Raw genomic sequence first — 27,271 nt, 5'->3', positions numbered from 1 at the left:
AAATGGAATTTTAGAAATTTTAGTTTTCATAAATAACGAGTAAATATGTGACAAAGATTAGGCGACTGATTCTTTAGTACTACCTTGCAGTCATGATGTAGATAGAAAGGAAGAGTTTGAGATATACACATAGAGGGAGTTACAGAAAAGAGCAGTTAGTTCAAAAGTGATCAAGTCAGAGTTGGTAGAGTTGGAGAGCAGATGCATGTAGAGACCAAGAGTTATGTACAATTCCAATAATGAGGGAGACGTCAGGAAATTAAGTTGATTGTCATTCCTCAGAAAATTTTCTTGCAACTTACAGACCGTTAGTCAAGACAAATGACGGAATAAGATATGTTCCCCGCTTTTTGGCCTGAATACCCCCCCCCCCAGAACAAGGTTTATTCATCCCATAAGTTACGGTTTGTAAATTGTTATATGTCCGTATTTGTTGAAATGTATATACACATTATACCCACTAGAAGAGAAAAGAGACACTTATAAATATATATTGATGCTTCTATTCAGTCTCAAGATACAATGGACACCCCTGTAAGGGTAGCTATGTATGTGAGGCAACCTCCAATCACAACTCTCCTGAATCAGCACTACTTGGGTCCAGTGACAAGAAGAGGCCTAAGACCGACTGGAAACAATGCAGAGATAAGCAGAGAACACATACAGCACCTGGACTTCCCAAATGATTACTAATTTTATTACTGATCAGCCTCAACATTGCTTAAATATATGTAATGTGCACATACATTATACACCCTTGATTAAAAATTAAGACCATTTGGAAATCTTAAAAAGAAACCTTTTTTAAGGATAGATTTGAAACTTGTCCCACTTAAGGTTACCAATACTACAACCCAAAAGGTTATGGAAAAAAGCTACATTCCGACCATTTAATTCAGGAATCTACATTTTTATAAAATGAGGCATGTTACACATAATCAAAATTATAAGAGCAGGAGTATAAATTCTACAAAATTGTATGAAAAGTATATGAAAACATTCAATAATCAAATTTAAGGAGTTCTACCTCCACTGGTTTTGATGACTTCAAAAATTCTTTAAGGCATGCTAGAAATAAACGTTTCTATTAAGGTACAAGATATGTTGCTTCAGCTCCTGAAGATGGTTTCACGAAAGTCATTTTTTTTTTTGTTGAATATTGTTTGCCATTTCGATAAACATCTCTTGCCATCTATCCCCAAACATTTTCAATTGCTTCAAGTTTGGTGAGCATGCAGGATGTCTCCAGAGATGGACCCCATTTTCTTGCAGAAAGAAAAAGGTCTGTCATACAGCGCGGATTGCAGCATTATCCTGTTGGAATTACCATCCATCCGCACACAAATGATGGCTCTCCATCATCCACAATGCTTTTTGTAGTATGTTTAAAAATCTATCCTTAGAAAAAAAAAGTTTCTTTTTAAAGATTTTCAAGTGGTCTTAAATTTTTCATCAGGAGTGTATCGTGATCACATGTATTAACAAATATTCACTCCACACTCTAGAAAGGATACAAATGATGATACAAACATGAACACTAGACGATCACAAACACATTACACATGTGTTATATACTCTGTATATAACATGACATTACACGTGTTAATTTATGAGAGAGAGAGAGTGATATAACTGAATTTACTGGATTCACCAGAAAATAATGATATTGTATTCTCTTCCAGATATTTGCTGGAATCCAAAAGCAGTCTTTATGCTGCAGAGTGAAGAACGAAGCCAATGCAAAACTCGTATAAAAATACAATTCATTTACAGGAATGATGTCTATTTATTAAAAAAGTAACCTTGACTGTTTGTCGAATGGTCTCTACTTGGTAAATTTTTGGTCTACAGACTTGAAGATATATAGAATATTCGGACCTGTCAAACCAAATCATATGTGTGTGTGTGTGTGTATATATAATAAAAACAAAGATTAGGAAATATTAGTCGAGTAAACTTTGCATTTAAATCTATCCATTTTTGGCAAAGTACATCAAGCAAAATAAAATAGGTGTTACATTTATTTGGTACATATATTTGGATAAACTCAATATAATATACCTTTTTGAAAAAAAATACAATGTTTGTGTATTTAAAAGTCTCAATGGACAATAAACAATTATATTTTGGTGTGATTTGGCAGAAAATATGTTCAGAAAAAAGGTAATAGTCTATTCAAATAAAAGGCTCAAGATTCCTGGTAATTAATAGTCATCAAAATGACAAGATTTCCAGCTACGGTATAACTGGAAATGTTTTTTTCAATTATTAAATCGTTTCTCTCCGATAGGCTCATAAGAGTAGTGGTTGATGGGCAGAAATCAGAGGCCCACAGTATTAATGCTGGAGTCCGTCAGGGGTCCATCCTGGGCCCAACTCTCTTCCTGATCTACATCAATGATCTCCCAAAACACATACTTAAATCATTCGTTGCCATCTATGCTGATGACACAACCATCTATGGCAACACATCAAAGGCCATACGATTCTCTCTCCTCTGATCTTGAGCACGTGGTACAGTGGGGGAAGAGGTGGCTGGTTACTTTTAATGCATCCAAAACCAAGCTCCTATCTTTACATCATCAACGCTCTGATCTCCATCTAGCATCAATTGAAATTGATGGCTCTCGTCTTGGGGAAGCTCCATGTTTTGACAAGCTTCTGGGTTTAAACTTTACTCCTGATCTGAAATGGAACACGTACTGTTGCCAAGGTCGCTGGAAAAATGGTGGGATCTTCTACTGCTCCAGAAGATATCTCACTACTGATGCAATTCTCTCTATATAAAAGCCAGGTACATCCAAGGTTGTAGTACTGCTGCCACATCTGGGCAGGAGCTGCTAAAAAAGCCTATCCTGCCTTGACAGAGTACAAAATAGACTTCGTGGCTTAGTGGGCGATGCCCTTTTCTCTTCCCTGCAACCTCTCTCTCACAGAAGAGACATTGCGAGCCTGTCTTTGTTTTATCGTTACTTCCATGGCAAGTGCTCATCTGAGCTCCAATCTCTGGTCCACCCCTCACCAATTTTCATGATAACCACTAGTCTAGCTGAAACCACTGTCAATAATTTTCCCGACTCTTTATCTGTTCCTAAATCAAAACGTAGATTCTATGAACAAAACTTCTTTCTCATAAGTGCACGCCTGTGGAACTCTCTTCCGCTTGCCTGTTTCCCACCTGACTTTAACTTGAACCGCCCCCTTAAGTAAGGTACTTTATCAAATCTTCAATACTAACGATTACTACAATACTATCACACTGATTACTGTACACGCAATAACCCTTGTCCCCGAGTGGCTTCTGGGTCTTGATAAGTAGTGACCACCATGTAAAAAAATGTTCTCAGACGTTTGCAGTGACCGGAAGGTAATATTTCTTGATGAAAAATAAAATATATTTGTCAGCTTTGAAAACCAATATGACTGATGTAATTGCCTGAAGATGGGATCTTAATATATTTTCACAGACATTGATACTGATACTTGGTTTATATCATTGAGAGGATTAGATGCTTTTTTAGTTTAGGTTTGTATAAGTTTGTATTTAGAAGCACTGGTTTCTTTCCAATAAATGGTATTTCTTTCACCATGTAAAAAATAAAATATGCTGTTCATTAGACAACACAGAATCAAGAACTAAAGTAAAAATGCATTTACACAGAAGTGGGCATGTCTGCTCCCATATTTCAGCACAATTATGACTTTATTAGCACTTATTTGATTAATAACTCAAACTTCAGTGTTGTAATTAATCTTATGCTGACCTTGTTGGTTTAAAAGTCTTGCTTTATTTCTTTTGCCTTCCCTTATATAAAAGAGTGATGGGATGGGTGGTCATAAGTTTATATCTTTTTGTCTGTTTAAGTTATAAATCTGTTATATAAATAAATTTTATTATCTTAAGTAGAATCGAGTTTTTATTGGTAACAGGAAAGCAAATTTTAATAGTATTTTGATGAAAGAGAGGGAGAAAGAAAGGTAAAAAGGAGAGAGCAAAGAGTTTTAAAGAAGGAGAGAGAATTGGAGGAAAGAGTGAAAGAGAGGGATCAAAGGGAAGATAGAGGTAGGGAACGGGGGGAAGGGGTAGGGAGCGGAGGAAGGGGTAGGGAGCGTGAGAGCAGATGGGAGGGGGCAAAGGAGAGAGAGAGCAGGGGGAAAGGGTAGAGAGAGAGAGAGCGGGGAGGAAATGGAAGGTGAGAGAGAGAGAGAGAGAGAGAGTGGAGGGAGGAAATGGAGGGAGAGAGGGAGAGAGAGCAGAGGGAGAAAGAAAGGTAAAAAGGAGAGAGCAAAGAGTTTTAAAGAAGGAGAGAGAATTGGAGGAAAGAGTGAAAGAGAGAGGGATCGAAGGGAAGATAGAGGTAGGGAACAGGGGGAAGGGGTAGGGAGCGTGAGAGCAGATGGAAGGAGGGAGGGGGCAAAGGAGAGAGAGAGAGCAGGGGGAAAGGGTAGAGAGAGAGCGGGGATGAAATGGAAGGTGAGAGAGAGAGAGAGCGGGGATGAAATGGAAGGTGAGAGAGAGAGAGAGAGAGCGGAGGGAGGAAATGGAGGGAGAGAGAGAGAGAGAGCGGAGGGAGGAAATGGAGGGAGAGAGAGAGAGAGAGCGGAGGGAGGAAATGGAGGGAGACAGAGAGAGAGCGGAGGGAGGAAATGGAGGGAGGTAGAGAGAGCGGAGGGAGGAAATGGAGGGAGGGAGAGAGAGAGAGAGCGGAGGGAGGAAATGGAGGGAGGGAGAGAGAGAGAGAGCGGAGGGAGGAAATGGAGGGAGGGAGAGAGAGAGAGCAGAGGGAGGAAATGGAGGGAGGGAGAGAGAGCAGAGGGAGGAAATGGAGGGAGGGAGAGAGAGAGAGAGAGCGGAAATGGAGGGAGGGAGGGAGAGAGAGAGAGCGGAGGGAGGAAATGGAGGGAGGGAGAGAGAGAGCGGAGGGAGGAAATGGAGGGAGGGAGAGAGAGAGAGCGGAGGGAGGAAATGGAGGGAGAGAGAGAGAGAGAGAGAGCGGAGGTAGGAAATGGAAGGGGAGAGAGAGAGAGAGCGGAGGGAGGAAATGGAGGGAGAGAGAGAGAGAGAGCGGAGGGAGGAAATGGAGGGAGAGAGAGAGAGAGAGCGGAGGGAGGAAATGGAGGGAGAGAGAGAGAGAGCGGAGGGAGGAAATGGAGGGGGAGAGAGAGAGAGCGGAGGGAGGAAATGGAGGGGGAGAGAGAGAGCGGAGGGAGGAAATGGAGGGGGAGAGAGAGAGAGCGGAGAGAGGAAATGGAGGGGGAGGGAGAGCGGAGGGAGGAAATGGAGGGGGAGAGAGAGAGCGGAGGGAGGAAATGGAGGGGGAGAGAGAGAGCGGAGGGAGGAAATGGAGGGGGAGAGAGAGAGAGCGGAGGGAGGAAATGGAGGGGGAGAGAGAGAGCGGAGGGAGGAAATGGAGGGGGAGAGAGAGAGAGCGGAGGTAGGAAATGGAGGGGGAGAGAGAGAGCGGAGGGAGGAAATGGAGGGGGAGAGAGAGAGCGGAGGGAGGAAATGGAGGGGGAGAGAGAGAGCGGAGGGAGGAAATGGAGGGGGAGAGAGAGAGCGGAGGGAGGAAATGGAGGGGGAGAGAGAGAGCGGAGGGAGGAAATGGAGGGGGAGAGAGAGAGCGGAGGGAGGAAATGGAGGGGGAGAGAGAGAGCGGAGGGAGGAAATGGAGGAAGAGAGAGAGCGGAGGGAGGAAATGGAGGGAGAGAGAGAGAGAGCGGAGGGAGGAAATGGAGGGAGAGAGAGAGAGAGCGGAGGGAGGAAATGGAGGGAGAGAGAGAGAGAGCGGAGGGAGGAAATGGAGGGAGAGAGAGAGAGAGCGGAGGGAGGAAATGGAGGGAGAGAGAGAGAGAGAGAGAGAGAGAGAGAGAGAGCGGAGGGAGGAAATGATGGGAGGGAGAGAGAGAGAGAGCGGAGGGAGGAAATGGAGGGAGGGACAGAGAGAGAGAGAGCGGAGGGAGGGACAGAGAGAGAGAGCGGAGGGAGGAAATGGAGGGAGGGAGAGAGAGAGAGAGCGGAGGGAGATAATGGAGGGAGGGAGGAAATGGAGGGAGAGAGAGCGGAGGGAGAGAAAGAGAGAGAGGAAATGGATGGGGAGAGAGAGCGGAGGGAGGAAATGGATGGGGAGAGTGCGGAGGGAGGAAATGGATGGGGAGAGAGAGAGAGAGAGAGAGCGGAGGTAGGAAATGGAGGGGGAGAGAGAGAGAGAGAGAGAGCGGAGGTAGGAAATGGAGGGGGAGAGAGAGCGGAGGTAGGAAATGGAGGGGGAGAGAGAGCGGAGGTAGGAAATGGAGGGGGAGAGAGAGAGAGCGGAGGTAGGAAATGGAGGGGGAGAGAGAGAGAGCGGAGGTAGGAAATGGAGGGGGAGAGAGAGAGAGCGGAGGTAGGAAATGGAGGGGGAGAGAGAGAGAGCGGAGGTAGGAAATGGAGGGGGAGAGAGAGAGAGAGCGGAGGTAGGAAATGGAGGGGGAGAGAGAGAGAGAGCGGAGGTAGGAAATGGAGGGGGAGAGAGAGAGAGAGCGGAGGTAGGAAATGGAGGGGGAGAGAGAGAGAGCGGAGGTAGGAAATGGAGGGGGGGAGAGAGAGAGCGGAGGGAGGAAATGGAGGGGGGGAGAGAGAGAGCGGAGGGAGGAAATGGAGGGGGGGAGAGAGAGAGCGGAGAGAGGAAATGGAGGGGGAGAGAGAGAGAGCGGAGAGAGGAAATGGAGGGGGAGAGAGAGCGGAGGGAGGAAATGGAGCGGGAGAGAGAGAGAGCGGAGGGAGGAAATGGAGGGGGAGAGAGAGAGAGCGGAGGGAGGAAATGGAGGGGGAGAGAGAGAGAGCGGAGGGAGGAAATGGAGGGTGAGAGAGAGAGCGGAGGGAGGAAATGGAGGGGGAGAGAGAGAGCGGAGGGAGGAAATGGAGGGGGAGAGAGAGAGCGGAGGGAGGAAATGGAGGGGGAGAGATAGAGCGGAGGGAGGAAATGGAGGGGGAGAGAGAGAGCGGAGGGAGGAAATGGAGGGGGAGAGAGAGAGAGCGGAGGGAGGAAATGGAGGGGGAGAGAGGGAGAGGGCGGGGGAAAGTGTGGGAGAGGGCGGGGGGAAAGGGTGGGAGAGGGAGAGGGCGGGGGAAAGGGTGGGAGAGAGAGAGAGGGCGGGGGAAAGGGTGGGAGAGAGAGAGAGAGAGGGCGGGGGGAAAGGGTGGGAGAGAGAGAGAGGGCGGCGGGGGGAAAGGGTGGGAGAGAGAGAGAGGGCGGCGGGGGGAAAGGGTGGGAGAGAGAGAGAGGGCGGCGGGGGGAAAGGGTGGGAGAGAGAGAGAGAGGGCGGCGGGGGGAAAGGGTGGGAGAGAGAGAGAGAGGGCGGCGGGGGGAAAGGGTGGGAGAGAGAGAGAGAGGGCGGCGGGGGGAAAGGGTGGGAGAGAGAGAGAGAGGGCGGCGGGGGGAAAGGGTGGGAGAGAGAGAGAGGGCGGCGGGGGGAAAGGGTGGGAGAGAGAAAGAGGGCGGCGGGGGGAAAGGGTGGGAGAGAGAGAGAGGGCGGGGGGAAAGGGTGGGAGAGAGAGAGAGGGCGGGGGGAAAGGGTGGGAGAGAGAGAGAGGGCGGGGGGAAAGGGTGGGAGAGAGAGAGAGGGCAGGGGGAAAGGGTGGGAGAGAGAGAGAGAGGGCAGGGGGAAAGGGTGGGAGAGAGTCGGGGGGAAAGGGTGGGAGAGAGAGAGGGCGGGGGGGAAACGGAGAGTGAGCCGGGGGGGGGGGAACGGAGAGTGAGCCGGGGGGGGGGGGGGGAACGGAGAGTGAGCCGGGGGGGGGGGGGAAACGGAGAGTGAGCCGGGGGGGGAAACGGAGAGTGAGCCGGTGGGGAAATGGAGAGTGAGCCGGGGGGGAAACGGAGAGTGAGCCAGGGGGGAAACGGAGAGTGAGCCAGGGGGGAAACAGAGAGTGAGCCAGGGGGGAAACGGAGAGTGAGCCAGGGGGGAAACGGAGAGTGAGCCGGGGGGAAAAGGAGAGTGAGCCGGGGAAAGTGAGAGAAAGTTAATTATTAGAATAGAAATTTTTCTGGTATTTAGGAACTTTTATAATGGAGAGGTGGGATTTTGTTGCTAAACGGGTTTTGTCGTGCCTATACACGTCAAGCATGAACATTTTCATCAGAGCTCATTCCATTGAAGTACTTTGCAATGTGTCTTGTTTGAGGTAAATAAAAATTTTTTAAATTTAATAAAAAATTGCTTAATCCATAAATTAGTTGGATCAATAGGGCATCATTGCCATTTGCTGACATCTGTAACAAGGGATTAACCCTTTCCCACCTTGTGATTTTATCTACAGTTTGGATATATTCAAAGGACGTTACTTTTTATAAGAATGTATTTTTACTTACCTGAGGCCTGGGGATTGACAACGACAGGTGTTGTAGATGGTGGCGTTGCTGCTAGAAAGAGAAATATTGAAAAAAATACGTAATTATTTATTGTTTTCCTTTTTTGATATTTCAAATAAATGCATTTCACGTAAAAACTTTATTACATACATAGGTGCCATGTCAAAATTAGTAAAAATTCCAAGATATTCTAATAAATTATCCAGTAGATCTGCTTTTTTTCTTCTTTTTTTTTACTAAAAACATCATAGATACTAATGGTCCAATATTTTATATTTTGAAATAGATTTTAACTGAAAGCAAGGCAGATAAGTCATTTTGTCATACAGAAATGGTCTAACAAAGAACTATTCCACATTAAGCGATAAAACTACAATTTGATAAATTTTATTTTTACTTGTGATTATTTTTCTACTGGACCATTTTTAGAATTTATACTAATTTTCACATTACATGTCAGTACATAATAGTGCTTTTACCTGAAGTGCCATTATACTGCAGAAGCACTTTTGTTTTTTTAGTTAATAATTTAAAATGATGCAAGCTATTTTATACAAAATTATGTGCAGATATTTGGTTTTATTGATATCAACACATATATTTAAAAAAAAAAAAAAAAAGAAAAAAAAGAAAAAGAAGACTATTCAAATACTAGTGCCCATTTAAAACAATTTTTCATTGAAATAAAATCCAAGACTTGCATTACATCTTGTTTATATGTGGTTACAAAATAAAAATGTTGATATAAGTCATGATTATCATATTCGATTCAACGTCTGTTTTACATGCCAACATATGTTGGATGGCTTTTAGAAATTGACTTTTAAGCTAACAGAAGTAACTTGCTTTTAATGTATAAATACTTCAAAGTGACATACAAGTTTCAAACATGCAAGGAGCAATGCTCATCAGAGAAGTAATTAAATATGCACTAGATATGTCTAGTAGTGCTGCACTTCTAACACTGTATTTGTTCTGTTTGTGTGTTCAGGATGCATAGATCATCCTTTGATGTGTTATGAATAAAGGAAGATACCTATCTATGATCTATGCATCATCGTTGCTGCCGTCAGGGGGAGTGACGTTTCGACTGGTGCTAACATCTATGACCCGCGCATCCAACAACGGTTGATTATGGTGAAGCTCATTTGTCCAGTTCAAGACTGCCTTTAGGAATCCCAAGACTTATCAGGAGTTCGCCACTGCACTCACCACTGCTTTGAAAATCCATGCAGACAACGCACATGCAGTCGCATATAAAATATCAACGGATACACACTTGAGAGTCAGAACAATGAAAAGAATATGCTGTTGTCCTATCCCTAATTATTAATATTGTTAGAGGATTACATGGCATAAAGAAAAAAATTATTTTAGAATTTTGAGTTTTTCAGTTTTGTATATAAATTTAATGTAAAATAATTATCATTTACAGCTCATTCTTACTTTTTAGGGACATTTACTAAATTTTTCTTTACAACTAATCTTATCTCAAAAATCGAAACTCAAACAAAATACTGGTAGATTATTGCATCTTCGCATGATAGCTGACATTTCTTTAATTTGTTTCTATCAGTATTTTGTTTAATTTCCAATTTTGAGCAATTATCAAGGATCCTCATGCAGGGATTATGGGCAGCCAGTTTTTTTTTTTTTTTTTTTTTGTTTGTTAGAATTTAAGAGTGGACACTACATTTGTTTTGAACTAAAAATGCTTTAACATAAGTTCAAACACACACAAAAAAAAACAAAAAACTTATCCAAATAGGTAGAAGAGTAATTTATCTTGCATTTGGTAACATTTGTTGCATGTTTTTTTTTTCATTTTTTTTTTCTGTTAGTTACAGTAACAAATACCCAAATCTCAATTTTTTTTGAGGAATGCAGGGTATGTTTAAATATAAATATAATTTATTTTGTTAAGTCAAACTTTTAGTTTAATTTGTATTGTCTAAAAGCACAAAGTTATATTTAATTAAATGTATGGATTTGCTATTTTTTTAAATTGTTTATTACAAAATAAAGTAAATAAATAAATCTTATATGTAACTAAGTATATATATATATATATATATATATATATATATATATATATATATATATTTTTTTTTTTAAAATGTTTTGTGCAAAAATAAATTGTTTTTTTTGTTTTGTAATAAATGCATGGTAAATTTTTAAGAGTAGGTATTCGGGTTTTAATGTGGTAAAAATCCATCTCCCTCAAAATGAGTATTTCAAACAGATTTTCTGTTTGAAATACTCATTTTGAGGGAGATGGATTTTTACCACATTAAAACCCGAATACCTAAAAGTCGCAATCTAGAACTGAGCAAAGAAAAAAATAAGTATATTATCAGAACAAATACAACACTTTAATGTTAATTCTATTTTGAAAAAAAAAAAAAAAAAAATTCTTAAACAGAAATGTTAAATATGAGAAACATTAAACACATTTTGAAAAGTAAATGAAATGAGAGTTTAAATATGCTATTGTAAAAATAGTGAAATACATTTTTGATAATTTGAATGAATAGATTAAATTGGGATGAAATGAGCAACTTTTTTTCTTTAACGTAACTTCCCAAACAATACGTCTAAACATAAAAATGTGCTCACGCTAATGGCTCTTGGCATTCAGTTAACTAAGAAAATTGCTGGTGTTGTTCGGCATTCACTCTACATGAGTTGAACCGACTTCCTTCAAAGGAAGAAGTGTTAATTCACAGGTGGTCCCCAGTCACTAGTAATGTTTGGTGCATTTTTTGTCAGGAATCCAGTATCTTCAGATACTGATCTTGTAACATCAAATGCCCTAACAGGTATTACTACTCCAAGCCAAAGTGGACCTGGGAACAATAATTAACTAAAAGTGCAACTCCATATTCTCCACATCCCGCAAATTGAGTCATCACTGAATATCTTTTAGAATCACATTCAGAAAAAAAAAAAAAAAAAAAATGGATGGTAATGTTCTCTAGAGTATTAAAATGTACTAAGTTTTATGAGGGACTTTATATATCTTGAAAGAAAAAAATACTGGTATGAATAGGACAGTCCATATGAAGTGTTTAAAAGCACCAAAGAGAAGAGCATTAATTACTTTTTCAGCAACACATAAATATTAGATGAATTTAATCTTATACACATTTTTATACAACAACAGCAATATTAAAGATCAGTGTCATGTCCAAAATGGAAGCATCAAATCCTGGAAAAAACTAAGTCTGGAGAAATGGGGATATTCATTCGTGGCCTGTTTATCCCTAGTGTTCAACTTTACTTTGGAGTACCCTTGTTCAACTTTACTTCGGAGTACCCTAGTTTAATACATTTTCATTAATATTGCTGCGTTTATCATGTATAAATATGGTTATAAAACTTTGGCACACAAGCTAATGTTGGTTTTCATTTCTATAATGAACAAATTTGGAACAAAATTAATGTGAATACAAAAAGATAACATTTGTGTCACAAAAAAGAAATCACTTGATTTCCACTTTTTTCTTGTTACAAAAAAGATTTTAAAATTGTTCCTTTGAAAAAAAAAAAAAAATTATTTCATAATAAATGTATGGTACTTATGAGGAATAGGTGTCCGGCTTTTAATGTTGAGAAAATCCATTTCTCCAAATAACCATAATATTAATTTTACTTTGGACAAAAAAAAACATTCAAATAAATGCTTGAATTATAGTAACTGAATTTACAGGAAGAAAAAACAATTGACCTCACTTTATTAATATAGTAGATAAAATAAAAGCAATTTATACTTTTAATTCATATTATCACATTTTTTATGCAAAGTTTTATTTTCTTTATGGAGGGATTAGAAAAATAGTAGCATATGAATTAAAAGTCCAACTGAACTGAAATAAATTATACTTTTAATTCAGAGTTCTTATTTGCTTCCCCCACGAGGGCTGAGTTAAATACAAGGTTAATTTTTAATGTAAACAAGTGAAGCATGCATGGTCCCCCATGTATGCACAGTGAACGAGGCATAAAAGAAATGACTAAGTCCATTTGTCCCCAAAGTCCCTAGGAGACATCAAATCCTGGTGAAAATGAACAAAAGGTGCAGTTTTAGGCCTTAACATATGTAAATTTGAGTTTTGCACCATGCAAAAAAAGAAATAACTTAGTCCATCATTCTGTCCCCCTCATTTAGCCCCAAAAGTCCCCAAGGCCTTAACATATTTAAATTTGAGTTCAGCACCATGCAAAACTGCTAAAGATACAGAGAAAATTTTTTGACAATATGATAAAATAGTCCCAAAAATGGAGTGTTTTTATTAGCCCTAAAAGAGCCCCTGGGGCATACCCAAGAGTTATCGCATAGACAAACAAAATTATATAGAAATCAATTAGTTACAACTTTTCAGAAAGTTTCATAAAAATCCAAGGCATCAATTTTTTTTTTTAAAATAAGCACAAATTTTAGCCATTTTAACCCAAAAAGCACCCCTAGTGGGGCAACCAGAGTTTTCTCTGGAAAATCTGTTCTGTTACTTTTTTGCTTATGTTTAATGTTTGTGCAAAATTTCAAAAAATTCCAAGGCATACTTATTGAGAAAAGTGTGGATCGACAAACAGACGAACGCACAAGGGTGAATTTACAGGTCCACCCTCCTTTTGTCGGGGGGACCAAAAAATTCAGTATCCTGCTCCTTAAAAAGGAGCACTGCAGATTAGCATTAAAAAATTAAGTCACCTTGGTCTAAAAGGATTTCTTCACTAACCAAGGAAAGAAACAAGTGTAGTATCAGGACAGACAATTTGATCTCAACAAAAAAAAATGCTCATTTTGAACTTAATTTTCTTCTTCTTCTATAAATAATGGTGCACGGTAAAAATAAGACAAGTAATAATTAGGAAAAGATATCACAAAGCAAGAACATAGAAAAAGGACAAGAATAATAAATATCTGTCGCATGTACATGATGAATTAGCTGAGTTGTCAATGGTTCAATTATTGAACTGAAGCCAGAAGTAAAAATACATGTTATAATTTTATTTTTGTTGGCTGTATGTGTAGTCCTGTGTGGGAAATGATCACCCACTTTCTGACCAGATGGCGCTTAATGAACGTGCAACAATTCTACTGAACTATTACATATAATCATGTTCTTGTTTTTTTTTTGGAGGGGGGGGATGGGGGGGGGGTCAGCGCTAGGAATACAAATTTTATATGTGAAAACCTGCTACAATCTTGTTGAAAAAAAAAACATTTTTGTGCAATGTAATACTTAAAAAAAAAAAAAAAAAAAAAAAAAAAAAAATAGTTTTCTTGAGTTACACAATTTTTTGAAAAACAGGTATAAATAGTAAGGTTACTGTTATATAGATACTATGTAGTGACTTAAAAGGAATAAAAGCTGTATTGAAATACGTCACAATCTGTATGATCAAATGTGTAAGTTTTAAAAACTTGCAGATTTTTTTTTTGTTTTAAATTCCATTTTCACTCCAAACAAGGCACAGTGCCACTTTGATGTTAAGGGTCTACTATCGGGGACATAAGTTGCAGGGATACTATGTAGGGAATTGAGCAGCAAGATGTCTGTTTACATTACACTTGAACTTCTGCATGTCAGTACAGTTGGGAAAGCAGGAAACTGGAAAGGAGTTCCTAAGTTTAGCAGTTCTGGAGGAAGAAATTATTAGAATAGAAGGCTTTCTTACATCTAAGGATTTCTACTGTGTAAGGGTGGGATTTTGCTGTTTGTCGAGTTTGTTGGGGGGGTATTTACGTCGAGCGGCATACAAGGGCTTGTAGTTCGTTAGAGCATTCACCATCAAAATACTTGTAGAACAGGCAGAGGGATGCAACATTTTGTCGATGGGACAAAGGTTGAGCCTAGATGACAGTTTAGGACCTATCAGGTTGGCGACTTTCTTTTCTTTTTTTTTTTTTTTTTAACATAGGCATCACCACTTATCAGGCAACCATGCCCAGGAGCAAGAGATTAGTAGCAGCCCAAGTGTGACAACAATACTCCATACATGGAGAATTGTGGCCTTATAAAAGGTACAGGATACTTTCAAGTGTAAGTAACTTTCTAGCATGGTAGAGAGAGCCCACCTCCCTCGCAGCGACCCTGGCAATGCTGTCAATGTATCTGTTCCAAATCATGTTCCTTGTGAACATGAAGCCGAGGAGTTTGAAAGAAGTACTTTCAGGTAATGTATCTTTAGCCATAGCTAAAGGTAGTTGAAAAGATTTCTTGTTATTATTGAAGGAAACAAACTTAGTCTTGGCAGCATTGAATGTGACCATCCATTTTTGTTCCCATTCCACTACAGATTGGAGGTCTTCAGTTAGTGATTCTGCCATTTCCTTAGATATGTGTTCATTTGTTTTTCTCCTCGTGCCTGTTATAGAGCGTGGTGTCATCAGCAAATATATCCATCTCAGAGACAATTTTATCAGAGAGGTCATTTATGAATATTAGGAATAATAAAATGTCCAACGATAGACCTCTGAGGTACACCCACATTTATATCATATTGTTTAGATGTAGGTCAAGGACAACCTCGAGTCTTCTCTTATTTAAGAAAGATTTAATTATGTTAAGTATTCGTCCAGTGATACCATATGATCTGATTTTCTTAAGACCACTGTGCCATACCTTGTTAAAAGCCTTAGATATATCTAGGGCTATCGCTCTACCCTGTTTTGTTTACTCATTTAATTTATAATTCATGGCTTAAGATAAAGAGATACATAAAATTTGACTGCATAATCAGAAAGATCACGTAATTTTACATAAGAGCACAAGAATAATTTTAAGAAAATAAATGGAGAAATTATTAAATTTCTTGCTCTCATTTTGACATACTTTTTTTTTTTAAAGGATTATACAAAAAAGTGACTAATGGAAAACAAATTTTTTACAACTTTTGAACCACTGCTGGCATTTGCATAATTCAAAAAGTTTTCAGCTTCTTTTACACAGCTCTATTCACCCAATTGATAAAATCTAATTTATAAAACTCACCATGTCTGTCTGTCTCCATTTTTCAAACTGCATCTATTCAGCTGCATGGTTGCAGAGCAAAATGAGGCGGGTCAAATGATTGCATTTTTTGTGGAACGTTGTTTTGTATATATTAGCAAAGAGACTCGATGTTGTCCAGGATTGAATGATGATCAACGAATGTTTCACACATTTTTATTATCAAAATCGCACATTTTTCAATCAAATCGATTGATTGGGGACCTATCGCGTTGCACCAGGAGAAAGCTTAATTTTTCTCCCCACAGTGTATTAGTCATTAATACATTGTAGTCTACATTGCACTGTAGAGAACCCACTATTGATTTTATAAAATTATTTTTATATATAATGGCTTGAATTAAAGTTTAAAATGCAAAAATCAAGTATCATGCTTGAATGGTTTTCGATTATCGATGCTTATTGAAGACATTCCGATACAAAAACCTATCTAAAAACAGTACCAGGCACATAAGTACCTTTGTGTGAAATTTCATAAAAATCAGCCCAGTTGTTTTTGAGTCCATAGGAAACGAACTCACACACAAATAGTAGAGATAAAAGCCGGTAAACAGCAGCTAAGGGTAAAAAATTGAAAAATTTGGAACTTGGCAGATGTAAGTCAACTTAAAGTGCTCTTGTATGCATGCGCAAATATACATTTATATGTTAAAGTCAGTTCATTTTTAACTTTTTTATCAATCAGTCTCATGATAGCACAAACGGTAATGACTAAGGCTGGAATGCTAAATGTTTTGGTTTTGATTCTAGCTGATGGCACCCAAATCATTTTTCTTTCTTACTTTTGAGATCATTACTATATATTAGGTACAATATAATAATCAATAGAGAACTGACTCTAAACATCCTCTTCAATCATCAAATCATCTCAATTTTTCACTACTAACAAATACTCCATTATTGTTCCACTGACTACCATACACTGATTAATCTTTATCCTCAAATGGCCTTCCAGCCTTCATAAGTGATGACTCTTGTAAAAAGAATATTTTACAACTGGGCAACGCCAGGCACCCTTCTAGTAACAATTAGTTTAAAAGAAAAAAAAAAGTCAACTGCTACATACACCCAGATCCATGCCCTTATCAGTATCCATAGTGCTAGATATAAAGCTAATAAGAATCATTCCAAGGTTGACTCAAAAATTCACTTGAAACGCACACATCTAATATACGAAAATTAAAGAGGCAGCTGGATTCTCAAAGTCAGACCTAAATAGTACTTCATCTGACAAATCTAGATTTGATTCTATCTAGCTAGTGAAATAAAGAAATTTTTAGTCTATTTTTAAGATAGAAAACTATTTGTTAAAATAATTAAACTTTCGAAGGCATTGGTGTTCACTGGCATAAAACTCAACTTCAAAAGAAGTTACACAACATTCATACACTTTCATCTTTATTTTTTATAACTTTTTAAAAATACAAATTTTAAAAATTATATTTGTTGTATTTGCAAAATAGCTTATAACAGCGATTTTAGATATTTTCCCCATACGGAATTTTACCTACTTCATTCCTGACAAGCACATAATCATTAGCAAATTGATTTTTAAAAATTTAACAATTGTTAATTTCTAGTGGATTTTTCTCATGATTATATTTCTTAGCGTTCCAATTTATGACGTCTGCAATAAGTTCACACCTGATACATTCTTTTAAAAACAATACAAGTAATAAAATTACCAATTTGTGTATAGACTCATTTATTCAACACTATTTCCTTTTTAATGAAAGTACAGGAATGCAACATTGTGGTAATGGGACAGAGCTTAGAGTGTGAGATCTATTCGATTAGAGACAGAGGTTGAAGCTTGGACAACAGTTCAGGACCTATCAGGTTGGTGACTCTTTTAAACCTTGTCCAGGAGCGAGAGATTAGTAGCAGATGCACCAGCCCAAATGTGACAAAAATACTCCATACATGGGCGAATGGTGGCCTTGTAAAGGTACAGGATATGTTCAGGTGTACGAGTAAGTAACTTTCTAGCACAGTAGAGCGAGCCCACCTTTCTCGCAGCGGCCCTGGCAATACTCTCAATGAACTCATGTTCCTTGTGAACGTTAAACCGAGGAGTTTGAAAGAAGTACTTTCAGGTAATGTATCTTTAGCCATAGCTATTGGTGTTTGAGAAGCAGAACATCGAAAGATTTGATTGCAATGGGAAGAAACTGGAAGGACGCTGTGAATCTAGCTCCAGATTGAAAACAATAATATACTTCAACAACCACTAAAACATCTTCTTTAGACATTTTATTTCTCTAAAATAAAAATCTTCCCATCTTTATTCTGCACCAAAGCTCAATTTCCTTTTGTTGTTGTTACATTTCACACAAGTTGTGGTACTCTCAGCGTTTGGTCATTATCTGTGTCATCACTCCCCACTATAATTTTGAAATTACCGCTAAATAATACTGTGGCATAACAAATAAGGTACTTGGTAAAATTCAGTTGTAAATTACACTTTTCTGGAGGCTGAAGGTTCAATCCTCAATCTGAGAGACACTCAAAATACAATTGCAGATTTCTATCGAGTTATGGCTGACAGAACAAGAGCATGCTACCCATATGGATTAAATAAAGGGTTCTGTTTCTGCAAATAAAAATATTTCAGAGTTTGACAAAATACCTTTAAAGAAGACCAGAGGTTAACATTGACGAAAACGTTAAGAAAACATTACGAAAATGACACAAAATGAAACTAGTTTGAATAATCCAAATAATATGAATTCGGTTTTACTTCAACCATATTTTAAATAAAAAGAAAAAAAGACTTCAAATGCTAAGTTCTAAGTTTCATCAGGACAGGAAATAGTAAAGTTATAGCAAGTTCCAATATACTTCTGAACCGCTGAAACAAAAACTAGTCATCATTATTATAAGCAAGTCACAGAAAAAGGACAGGGAAGCAGATTTTCTATTTTAAAAAAAAAAAAAAAAAAAAAAAAGGCGTGTTTGAGGGAGGGGGTTCAACACAAATACAAAGGATCACTCCCATCTCAAAACCAGGTCTGGCCTCAATCTATTAAGGGAGTTTTTTTTTGTTTTTTTTTTTTTAGGAGGGGTGCTTGCCACTCATACTTGACTGGAAACAGGAGTGATTCTATAAAAATCACTAGAGAAACATTATTTTACTATTTTGTTATTTACCTCCCAACCCTCTCCGAGAAAAATTAACTACAAAATTATGAATTTCAGTCATTGTTTCTTAGCAAGGATGTGAATAGCCAATGACAAAAAAAAAAAACAAAAAAAAACTGAAATCAAGGTGAATTTTTCAACCCATGTTGGCAGCACAAAAAACAACTGTAATCAGCTTCAACTAAGAAAATCAAAATAAGAGAAGGCACGGTGGGGGGGGGGGGGGTTGAAGGAGACAGAAAGTTGGATGGAACAAGTCATTTAACTCCTTCCTTCATGAGGTCTTTTTAAGATATAAAATCCAGTCAAATAGCAACAATAGTAGGTGGGCTCTCTCTATCATGCTAGAAAATTACTTACAACTGAGAGTGTCCTGTACCTCTACAAGGTCATCATTCGCCCATGTATGGAGTATTGCTAAACTGAAATTTTCTTCTGCGTTCCTGCTTCCCTGATTGTACTGACATGCAGAAGTTCAAGAGTAATATAAATAGACATCTTGCTGCTCAACTCCCTACATAGTATCTTTGCAAATTATGCCTCCAGATAGTAGCTCCCTACTTCAAATTGGCACTATGCCTTGTTTGCGGTGAAAATGCAATAAAAGGGAAATAAGGAGGTAAGGTTCTAGCAATCTGGAGGAAAAAAAGTTGGAGAAATCACATTCATGGGCGGTTATAGAGATTTAAGCAGAAATACACATTTTCTAGATTAAGAAAAATGCTGAGAACACACTGTCAGGTAGTGTTGTGTTAAATGGAAGATATACATCTATAGAAAAAAAGTGTTGCCCGGTCATAAGATATGCTTAAATTCATGCAGATTATGTGCTTATTATTATAGAGACAATTCTATTCTTATAATATTAACCCTTATATATAGTAGTGAGATCAAAACTAAAATATATATATGACTTGGGTCTGTGGTACCAAATCTTTCTGCTTCTCATAAAATAGGTCGGTCAGTTGGTTGTTTTATGACACATCAACTCTTTTCGGGTAATTTTATGCCGAATCCAGGGTTTTATAGCTTACTTTTTTTTCAAATACTCTAACCATTGAACCATGGATCTTTGCATGTGCAGTGGTTAGGGTACTTGGAAAAATCCATTGTAAAAGTGATATTCTCCTGAAGGTTGAAGGTTTAATTTTCAGTGTGGGCAACTGAAAAATACAATTGCAAATTACTTAGGACCTCTATCCAGTCATGACTGATGGAACAAGAGCTTGTTACCTCTGTGAAAAAATAAAGGCCTCGATTCAAAATTCAGTCAAATTTCCAAGTTCGACAAGATTGTGACGTCAGAGCAAAACGAACATTCAATCTCGCTACCTTTCTATCTATCTATCTATCTGGCGTTAAGACTTACTTTATATATCTCTCTCTCTTCTTAAAATCTAATGAGCCAGACAACCCCCTCTCTCTGTAAATGATGTGGCGTGGCAGACACTTGGCTGAGGGAAGTGGGGCAGAGGTTGGGTGTGAATATCGCCGTAACGAGCGGAAATACGTCGCCATGGCAACCAGACAGTGAACATTTGTGCCGGGAAAATCGGACCACGAGGGATTTGAAAATAAGAAATAAACAGTTGGCGAAAAGAAGCGATACAGCCCGGTGTACAAACATTATCTCCGAGAATCGGACCTCATCGAAGATTGAGATTTGAATCAATTGAATTGCGGATTATTAGTCAAATACAATCGTATTGTCGATTGAACTCAACATTTAATCTGGTTGAGATTTGAATTAATTAAATTGCGGATTATCATTCAAATACAATCGTATTGTCGATTGAACTCATATTCTTCTTTGGAACTAAGATTCGAGGAAGAGATAGACTTTCGCCATCTCAACTTGTTTCTTCGATATTGTGTTTGCGAACTTATGATCCGTGTTTACCTTAACGGACAAAACAGCTAAGTTTGGCCTATCTCATGCCAATACCTTTTCTTATCCACAAACTTTCATACATATTGTACTGTAATTGCATGTCGCATACATCTGGCAAACATCCTCAAAAATACGTCTATCTCACTCATTCTTTTTATCGAAGCTTTTTCTTCTTCCTTTTTTTGTATATAAAAGTCTTCCTTGAATTTTAAACTTTGATTGAGTGTTTGTTTCGTCATTTATTGCTCTGTTGTTCCATTCCCCTTGATACATTTCACTGGTTGATCCGACATCCGACGATTAACTGAAGATAAATATGAGACATTGGACATCAAATAAAATAAATTAATGTGTCTCGATCTGATTGCCAATCAATTCGGTCATCCATTAACCGGGTCGTGACAAGATACACCTTAAGAAGGTCGGAGGTTGCATCAACCGAAATGTGAAAATCACACTCAAGATGAGAACAGTAGTCCGATAAATCTAAATAATATGAATAACCAATCCTTATCTAAAAAATTCAGAAACGCCATATTTAAGCATATTTTACGATCCGGCAAGCCCTACCCCAACTACTTTATAAATACTATTATGGTAGGTGTTCTTCAGAATTGTCTCATCCATTCTTTTGTTTGACTTGTTTGCCTAGTGGTCTCCATTAATTTGCTGTTTCAATACCTCATTTTAATACAGCTTCCAAGAACTGCAATCTGGTGGAACTCTTCCTGCTCACCGTTTTCTCCTCTATCTTTAACCTTGGTCTTTTCAAGACTAAAATCAATAGGCATCTCATGTCTTTGCAATAATCATCTTTCATTCTCGTTAGATCCTTACATTAAGTGGCTTCACGCATTGTCTGGAGCAATTAAAAAAAAAAAAATCACCTGTAGGTCTCATATCTTTGCTAAATCAGGTTTCATACCAACATGAGTGTGTTTCCAAAGAAAGAGGTTTCTTCACATTTTTTTGAATTTGAGGTACAACTATAGAAATGTAAGAAGCACTTCTATTTATTAAAATCTAGCCTGGGGGGGGGGGGCGGCGTTGCCCGGGTGTTTGGAAGTGTGTGTTTAGCAAAAAAAAAAAAAAAAAAAAAAAGTAGTAGGCAGGCAGGCTCAAACTTGTACCGTGAAAGAACATAAAAAAAAAGAAAAAAGTGACGTATTAGCTGTTGCACCCACTGCCAAACCGGAAGTGACGTAGGTTTAAATTAAGGCTAGACAATCGAAAAGAGGCGATCGCTTTCGAAAATATTGACGAAAAAAAAGCGACCCCTCCCTGTAGAAAAGTGCCCAGTTGAGGGTGAAGGAATTAATGTTTTTAGCCAATTGTTTGATATTTGTCGTCCAAAGGGTCAAGTTTCAAAACGATATCGATCTCGTGAAAATCCGTCGCCTGTCAAAAGTTTTAGGCAGACATACAAACATACATTTAAACAGACAGGTGAGATTTATATTATAGATGCCGCATGAGAGAAACAAAACGTCTTAACAAAACAATGAAACGATTTATTTAATTGGAAGAATAACGGTGTCCAAATGAAGAAAGCAAAATTATTTAGGTGCTCACAGGTCGATGGTTATTTTCCAGTGAACGTTGTCAATGTCTAATGAAATGGGACAGGAAAGAAGGAGAAAGGTTGCCTTTCCTCTTGCTTCCACAGTTCTCTTTGCTCATTGAATGTGATTCCCTAAGGGTTTAAAGAAGTTCTTCAAGGTCCAGATGAAATTAACGTGCCCTGTAAGTTGAATAATCAGTGTGTAACCAAACCACTCAGCAAGAACATTTTTATCTGTGAGAGAGAATAAATACTTATTTATGACTGCTACATGTACTTCTTGTGTGGCATTAAAGTTATTATCATGTCCGAGTTCTTTTAAACCATATGTAACAATATCTTCAGCTATTCCACATGCTTCGTTACACTTTTCAAATATTCCGTTCCTCTGAAGCTGGCGAAGGTCTAGGCTTACATTTAAACCAAATCAAAGTGTTTTAAAACAGTGTGTCCCGAAAATTATTTGGAAAGTTGTCAGAGTCTGGCTTTCATGGTCAAACCTAATAGATCAGTATCCAAACTTTGCATACAATTTTGATAAGAATTTTGCACAAGTAGGACATTAAACATCATTGGTAATGGATCAAATCAAGTGGAGAGAAGCCATTCGACTAAGTCGATGACACAAACATCCAACCCTTGAACATGAGGAACAAGCGACAGTAAACATGCAACAAAAAAAACAATGGTTGAATTCTTCAACGGCTGCAATTTGTGATATGACTGTGTTAGACCTGTTCAGTCAACAGACTGTTATTGCGTCGTCAGGTTTTATTACATAGGTAAGGGAGCTTACCCAGTCTGTTGGTTCTTTTATACGATAAAGTACTTTCCATGACTATCTTGTCTAATTCAATCCTGATCTTTTTATGCATGAGTATTGGTGTTCTTCTTTGTGGGTCTATGTTGTATGGCACATTGGAGTCAATGATGAGTTTATTAATTTTCTTGAATTTGCCAACGTGATCACACTTGTCAGGATATAAATGTATCAGATTATCTGTGTTGTTGATGGATTGTTGCTGAATGAATATGACAGTTCATCGCCACAACATTAAGCGTTACAAATGTCAGTAAACCCACTATGACTGATCCTGGGGTGTCAACCACATAAAATTGAGTGCCAAGCCATAAAGCGATTATATCTACACTCGATATTTGTGGAGCCATGGCAATTTATTTTAGGGTTGTAACTCAACAGATCTATCAATTTATGGATAATTTGGAAGAGTGTAGGGCCATTGTACTTGACATTTCCGAAATGCTAGTGTCACTTCTGGTTTTCTACATAAAATTTAGGACTATCGTATCAGTGATTAGGTTTTTGACACCAGTTTTTTTTTACTTTCAAATTGAAGATTTCAAGTAATTCTGGATTATGTTTCTTCATTCTCTTTTTCTATAAATGCTGGTGTTCCTCAAAGTTATTTTTAGGCCAAACTGCTTTTTTTTTTTTTAATATATATATATCAGTGATTTTCTAGAGAATATTATTCAAAAGACTAAAAAGATTATTCAATCTATGCTAATGATACCAATCTTTATTCTGGTGTTGCTTCTCGACCATCTCCCATGGATCAGTTGAAATATGCAGTTGAAGTTGACTTGGGTTTAGTTGTAGATTGAGGCAAGAAATGGCTAGTTTTGTTTAATCCTGTTAAGACTCCGCTCATGTCTTTCAATTGTAGGCGTGTCCCTTTTCTTCTCAGATTCTCATGGATGGCTCTGCTCTTGACGATAAATTGATTCACACTGCTTGGCCTTTCTCATCAAATCAGTTCTATCACTCTAAACATTTTCTCACACCTGAAACTATTCTCCATCTGTAGAAAACTACTATCAGATCACGTATGATGTACTGTTATTATATTTGGACTCGTGAATCTATGTCCCATTTGAATGTTCGTGATAAGAAACAGAAACACATCTGCAATTCAATTGGCCCTTACCTTTTCTTCTCTGCAACATCTCTCAGTGACATAATACTAGTCTGTCTTTTCTATATAAATATAAAATGCTACATGTATGTGTGTAAGTGAGTGTGCCTGTTTGTAACTATTTAACCAATAAACTCCTAAACAGTTGGTTACATAACACTAAAACGAACAGGAAATAGTAATCATTACGGCTGTGGCAACAGAATATTCTTTTCATTCTTTTGACTCAAGAATATATCGGACACAGTCAATCAACCGAAAACTACATTAGTCTATATAAAAACATAAGATTAACGGATATATACTCAAGAGTCAAAACAATGAAAAGAATATGTTGTCACAACCCTAGTAATCATACACCAAGGAAGGTTTATAACAAGTAAAATCTTTGTTTGGATGGATGAATAATGCATACAGACATATCAGCAAGTTGAAATGAGTTATTCAGGTACTGGATTTCCCTGTTTGTTTACAACAGAAGCATCTTATGGAATGTGTATGAAAGCAATGCATTAGTGTTTGTTTTCAGATCAAAGTTGTGAATATGTGTCGCATTTAATGTTGAAAATGATTCATTTCGAAAAGTTTTCTGGATGTTCAGTGTTGATGACGCTGAAGGTTATGTGTTCCATCGTCTTAGCTGTTGTATTTCTGCTGCATTCAAAAGAACGACAACACACTGATAGATATACAATATTTGCCTATTGTCGGTGACGCTTATGGATAATCAGTGTTAGGAGGGAGATGCAGACACGGAAATTCTTCCCTGTTCAATGGTCAACCAACAATATCCTTTTTGGTTCTCATTATAAAAGCATTTATGACCACCACCCTTTTGGGATAGTATTGCCCTGTAACAACACCCTAAGGGTGTTTTATTCAGCCATCGTGATTCACTGGACTAACTGACTTCAATTATATCTGTATAAACATTTGCTGAAATTTTCAAACATCATACTTTTAACTTTTCTTTCTGACAATTTCAAGTTTGTTTCTCTTATACGCAGCTTGCTGTCAGGTTTATAATTTTTATTCAAATAACCTTTTACATGTACATGTGATAATTATTCTTCTATAGATGTCAAAACGATCTTCGGTACTTATGGCTTAGATATTAATGCAGGTTCAAAAAATGATTTCTTTACGCACATGGCCCAAATATCCAATCCATCTAACCATGTTGTTGCACAATTGTCAAGTTGCACAACATTATCAATATTTTTGTCCACTTCATATTGTTTGTTTCGATTGATTATGACTTTTATGTCGGGGTTTTCCTTGCTCCTTTTTCAGGTTGAAGTTTTGCTGAAAAATGTAGTCTGACCCAATGACCTATTTTGCAACATTTGTTGCATATGTCATTTTTGGTAGGTCATTTTGTTTTATTCAATTTTTTTTTTTTTTACAAGAGAGTCACCACTTATCAAGGCCCAAAGGCCAATCGAGGATAGAGGTTAATGAATGTAAGGTTGTAGTGTAGTAATCATCTATGGTGTAGATTGGGTAGAATTTGGATTATTTCAACAAGAACTTGTTTATATTGAACTTGAAGGTCACCATATAGTAATCAGCTAGAAAGCAGGCCAGTGGAATATTGTTTCGTAGGCAGGTAGTTCTAGGAAAGCTTTGTTCATAGAAACTGTTTAAATTTAGGCACAGAAAGGGAGAGAAATTATTGATAGCGGTTGTAGATAGTCAAGTGTTTTTTTGTGCAAGTTTGGCAAAAGGGAGGATCATAGATTGGAGCTCAGACAAGCACTTGCTATGAAAATAATGATAGAGCAGAGACAAGCTGGCAGTCTCTTAGGGAAGAGAAAAAGGCATTACCTACTAGGTTTCAAAGCCGGTTTTCAACTATCAAAGTAAAATAGGGTGCGCCGAGCAACTCCTTTCCACGTGTGGTAACAGTGTTTCATTTTAGGACATACGAGTTGGCGCTTATACAGATGCATTGGCAATGAGATACCTGGAGTGGTAGAATGATCCAACTATTTTTCCAATGATTTTGGCAACAGATTTGATGTAACAAACGAAATGTATCCAGACTTTCTCTCGCCTCCTTGACATTCGCCATTAACAGGATTTATAACATCTACTTGTGAATATGATGATGGACTGTAACTGTTGTAGTCTGTTTCCATATGTAGTAAAAGCTTTATGTCTACGTGCTGATTTCACAACCTCTTCAATTTTGTAGCCCATCGGTTTATTCAAAAAGTTGTTGGTAAATCAAGGATAGATGTGTTAACAATAAGTAATTCTATCAAACGTTCAATTTGTGACAGTGAAGTTACATTTATTTGCTAGTAATGTGCTAGTCACCTCAGTTGGCTTTTGTCTGTATTGACAGAGTTCAAGCCTACTCTTTAAAAATATTGCACATCCAATAGTTGGTTGCCGCTTAATCTCTTTTCTGGACTTGTTTATAAAGATAGTGTCTATAAATTTTTTGGTCAAACTTATTTCAACATTTCACACATACAGTGAAACTAACTATATAGTTAGTGTCTTTAATGTTATTTTTACTAAAATAAGATTTAATTAATGTTTTTTTAGGAGTAATACCGAACCCAGTTCACTCTAAATAATTTAGGCGACTGAAATAGGATTTACAGGCCAAAACCAAACCAAAAATTACTCTATCTAATAAGTTTACCATTTGGGACTCCACCTACAATGACACTCCCTAACATGGGTGATGTGTGGATTTAATGTTCAAGCCTACATATCAGATGTCTGTTCGCATCACAGTCAAATTTCTATGTTAGTAAAGTCAAGGAAGCAGAAAACAAAAAGGGAATATAAAAGTCTAGGAGATCGGGAAATTTACGTGACTGAAATAGGAATTAACGAGTAAAAGTAAAGTAGTAGGGTTTACTTGGGCTCCTAAACACAAACTAAAACGGAACTTCACGGGCGTTTCGGCCGTACTAAAAACATTTAAACAAAATAGAACAAAAATCTAGGGTGTTGCTCGTTAAGCTCATTCGATAAACAGTTCTCGTTCATAGACATTGATAATAGCCGATTTATTTAGCGTAACTGGCCAGATGTGACCAAATTATTTTACTGACTTATCCTTAGATGAGAATAGTTTACAATTGAGAGATTGAGAAATAAAAAAAAAAAAAATTATAAAAGTAAAAAGCAAAAAAAAAAAAAAAAAAAAAAAATGGGCAAAGGAGCTGATTATCTCATCGTTTATTATTATTCAACCGAAAAGCTTTGAAAAGTGGAAAAAGTTCCCGCTATTTTTTAGAGTGTTCTTTCAAAGCCCTCCTTTCGGACATGATGCGAATTTTTTTTTAACTTCCTTCAATGAAATTACGGATCAGGAAATAGAAAATATCAAGTGTGGTTAAAAAAAAAAAAAA

General features: G+C 38.0%; 1 protein-coding gene across 3 annotated transcripts in view; it reads right to left on the bottom strand.

Annotated features, from left to right (window-relative positions):
• The window catches only part of LOC145279601 (protein argonaute-2-like), a 140,533-nt gene that overhangs the window by 100,219 nt on the left and 13,043 nt on the right, over positions 1–27,271 (bottom strand). For 2 of the 3 annotated variants that reach the window (XM_080130768.1, XM_080130766.1), the window contains exon 2: positions 8,352–8,402. In XM_080130768.1, the coding sequence (XP_079986894.1) occupies positions 8,352–8,402 (51 nt within the window). The remainder of the gene's footprint in view (positions 1–8,351; positions 8,403–27,271) is intronic. The other variant, XM_080130767.1, reaches the window with a different exon arrangement.

The sequence above is a fragment of the Euprymna scolopes genome, chromosome 7, assembly GCF_053919585.1.
Source record: "Euprymna scolopes isolate OS-2025 chromosome 7, ASM5391958v1, whole genome shotgun sequence".
NCBI lineage: Eukaryota > Metazoa > Mollusca > Cephalopoda > Sepiida > Sepiolidae > Euprymna > Euprymna scolopes.
The sequence above is the reverse complement of the archived record's forward strand: the minus strand, read 5'-3'. Positions and strand labels throughout refer to the sequence as shown.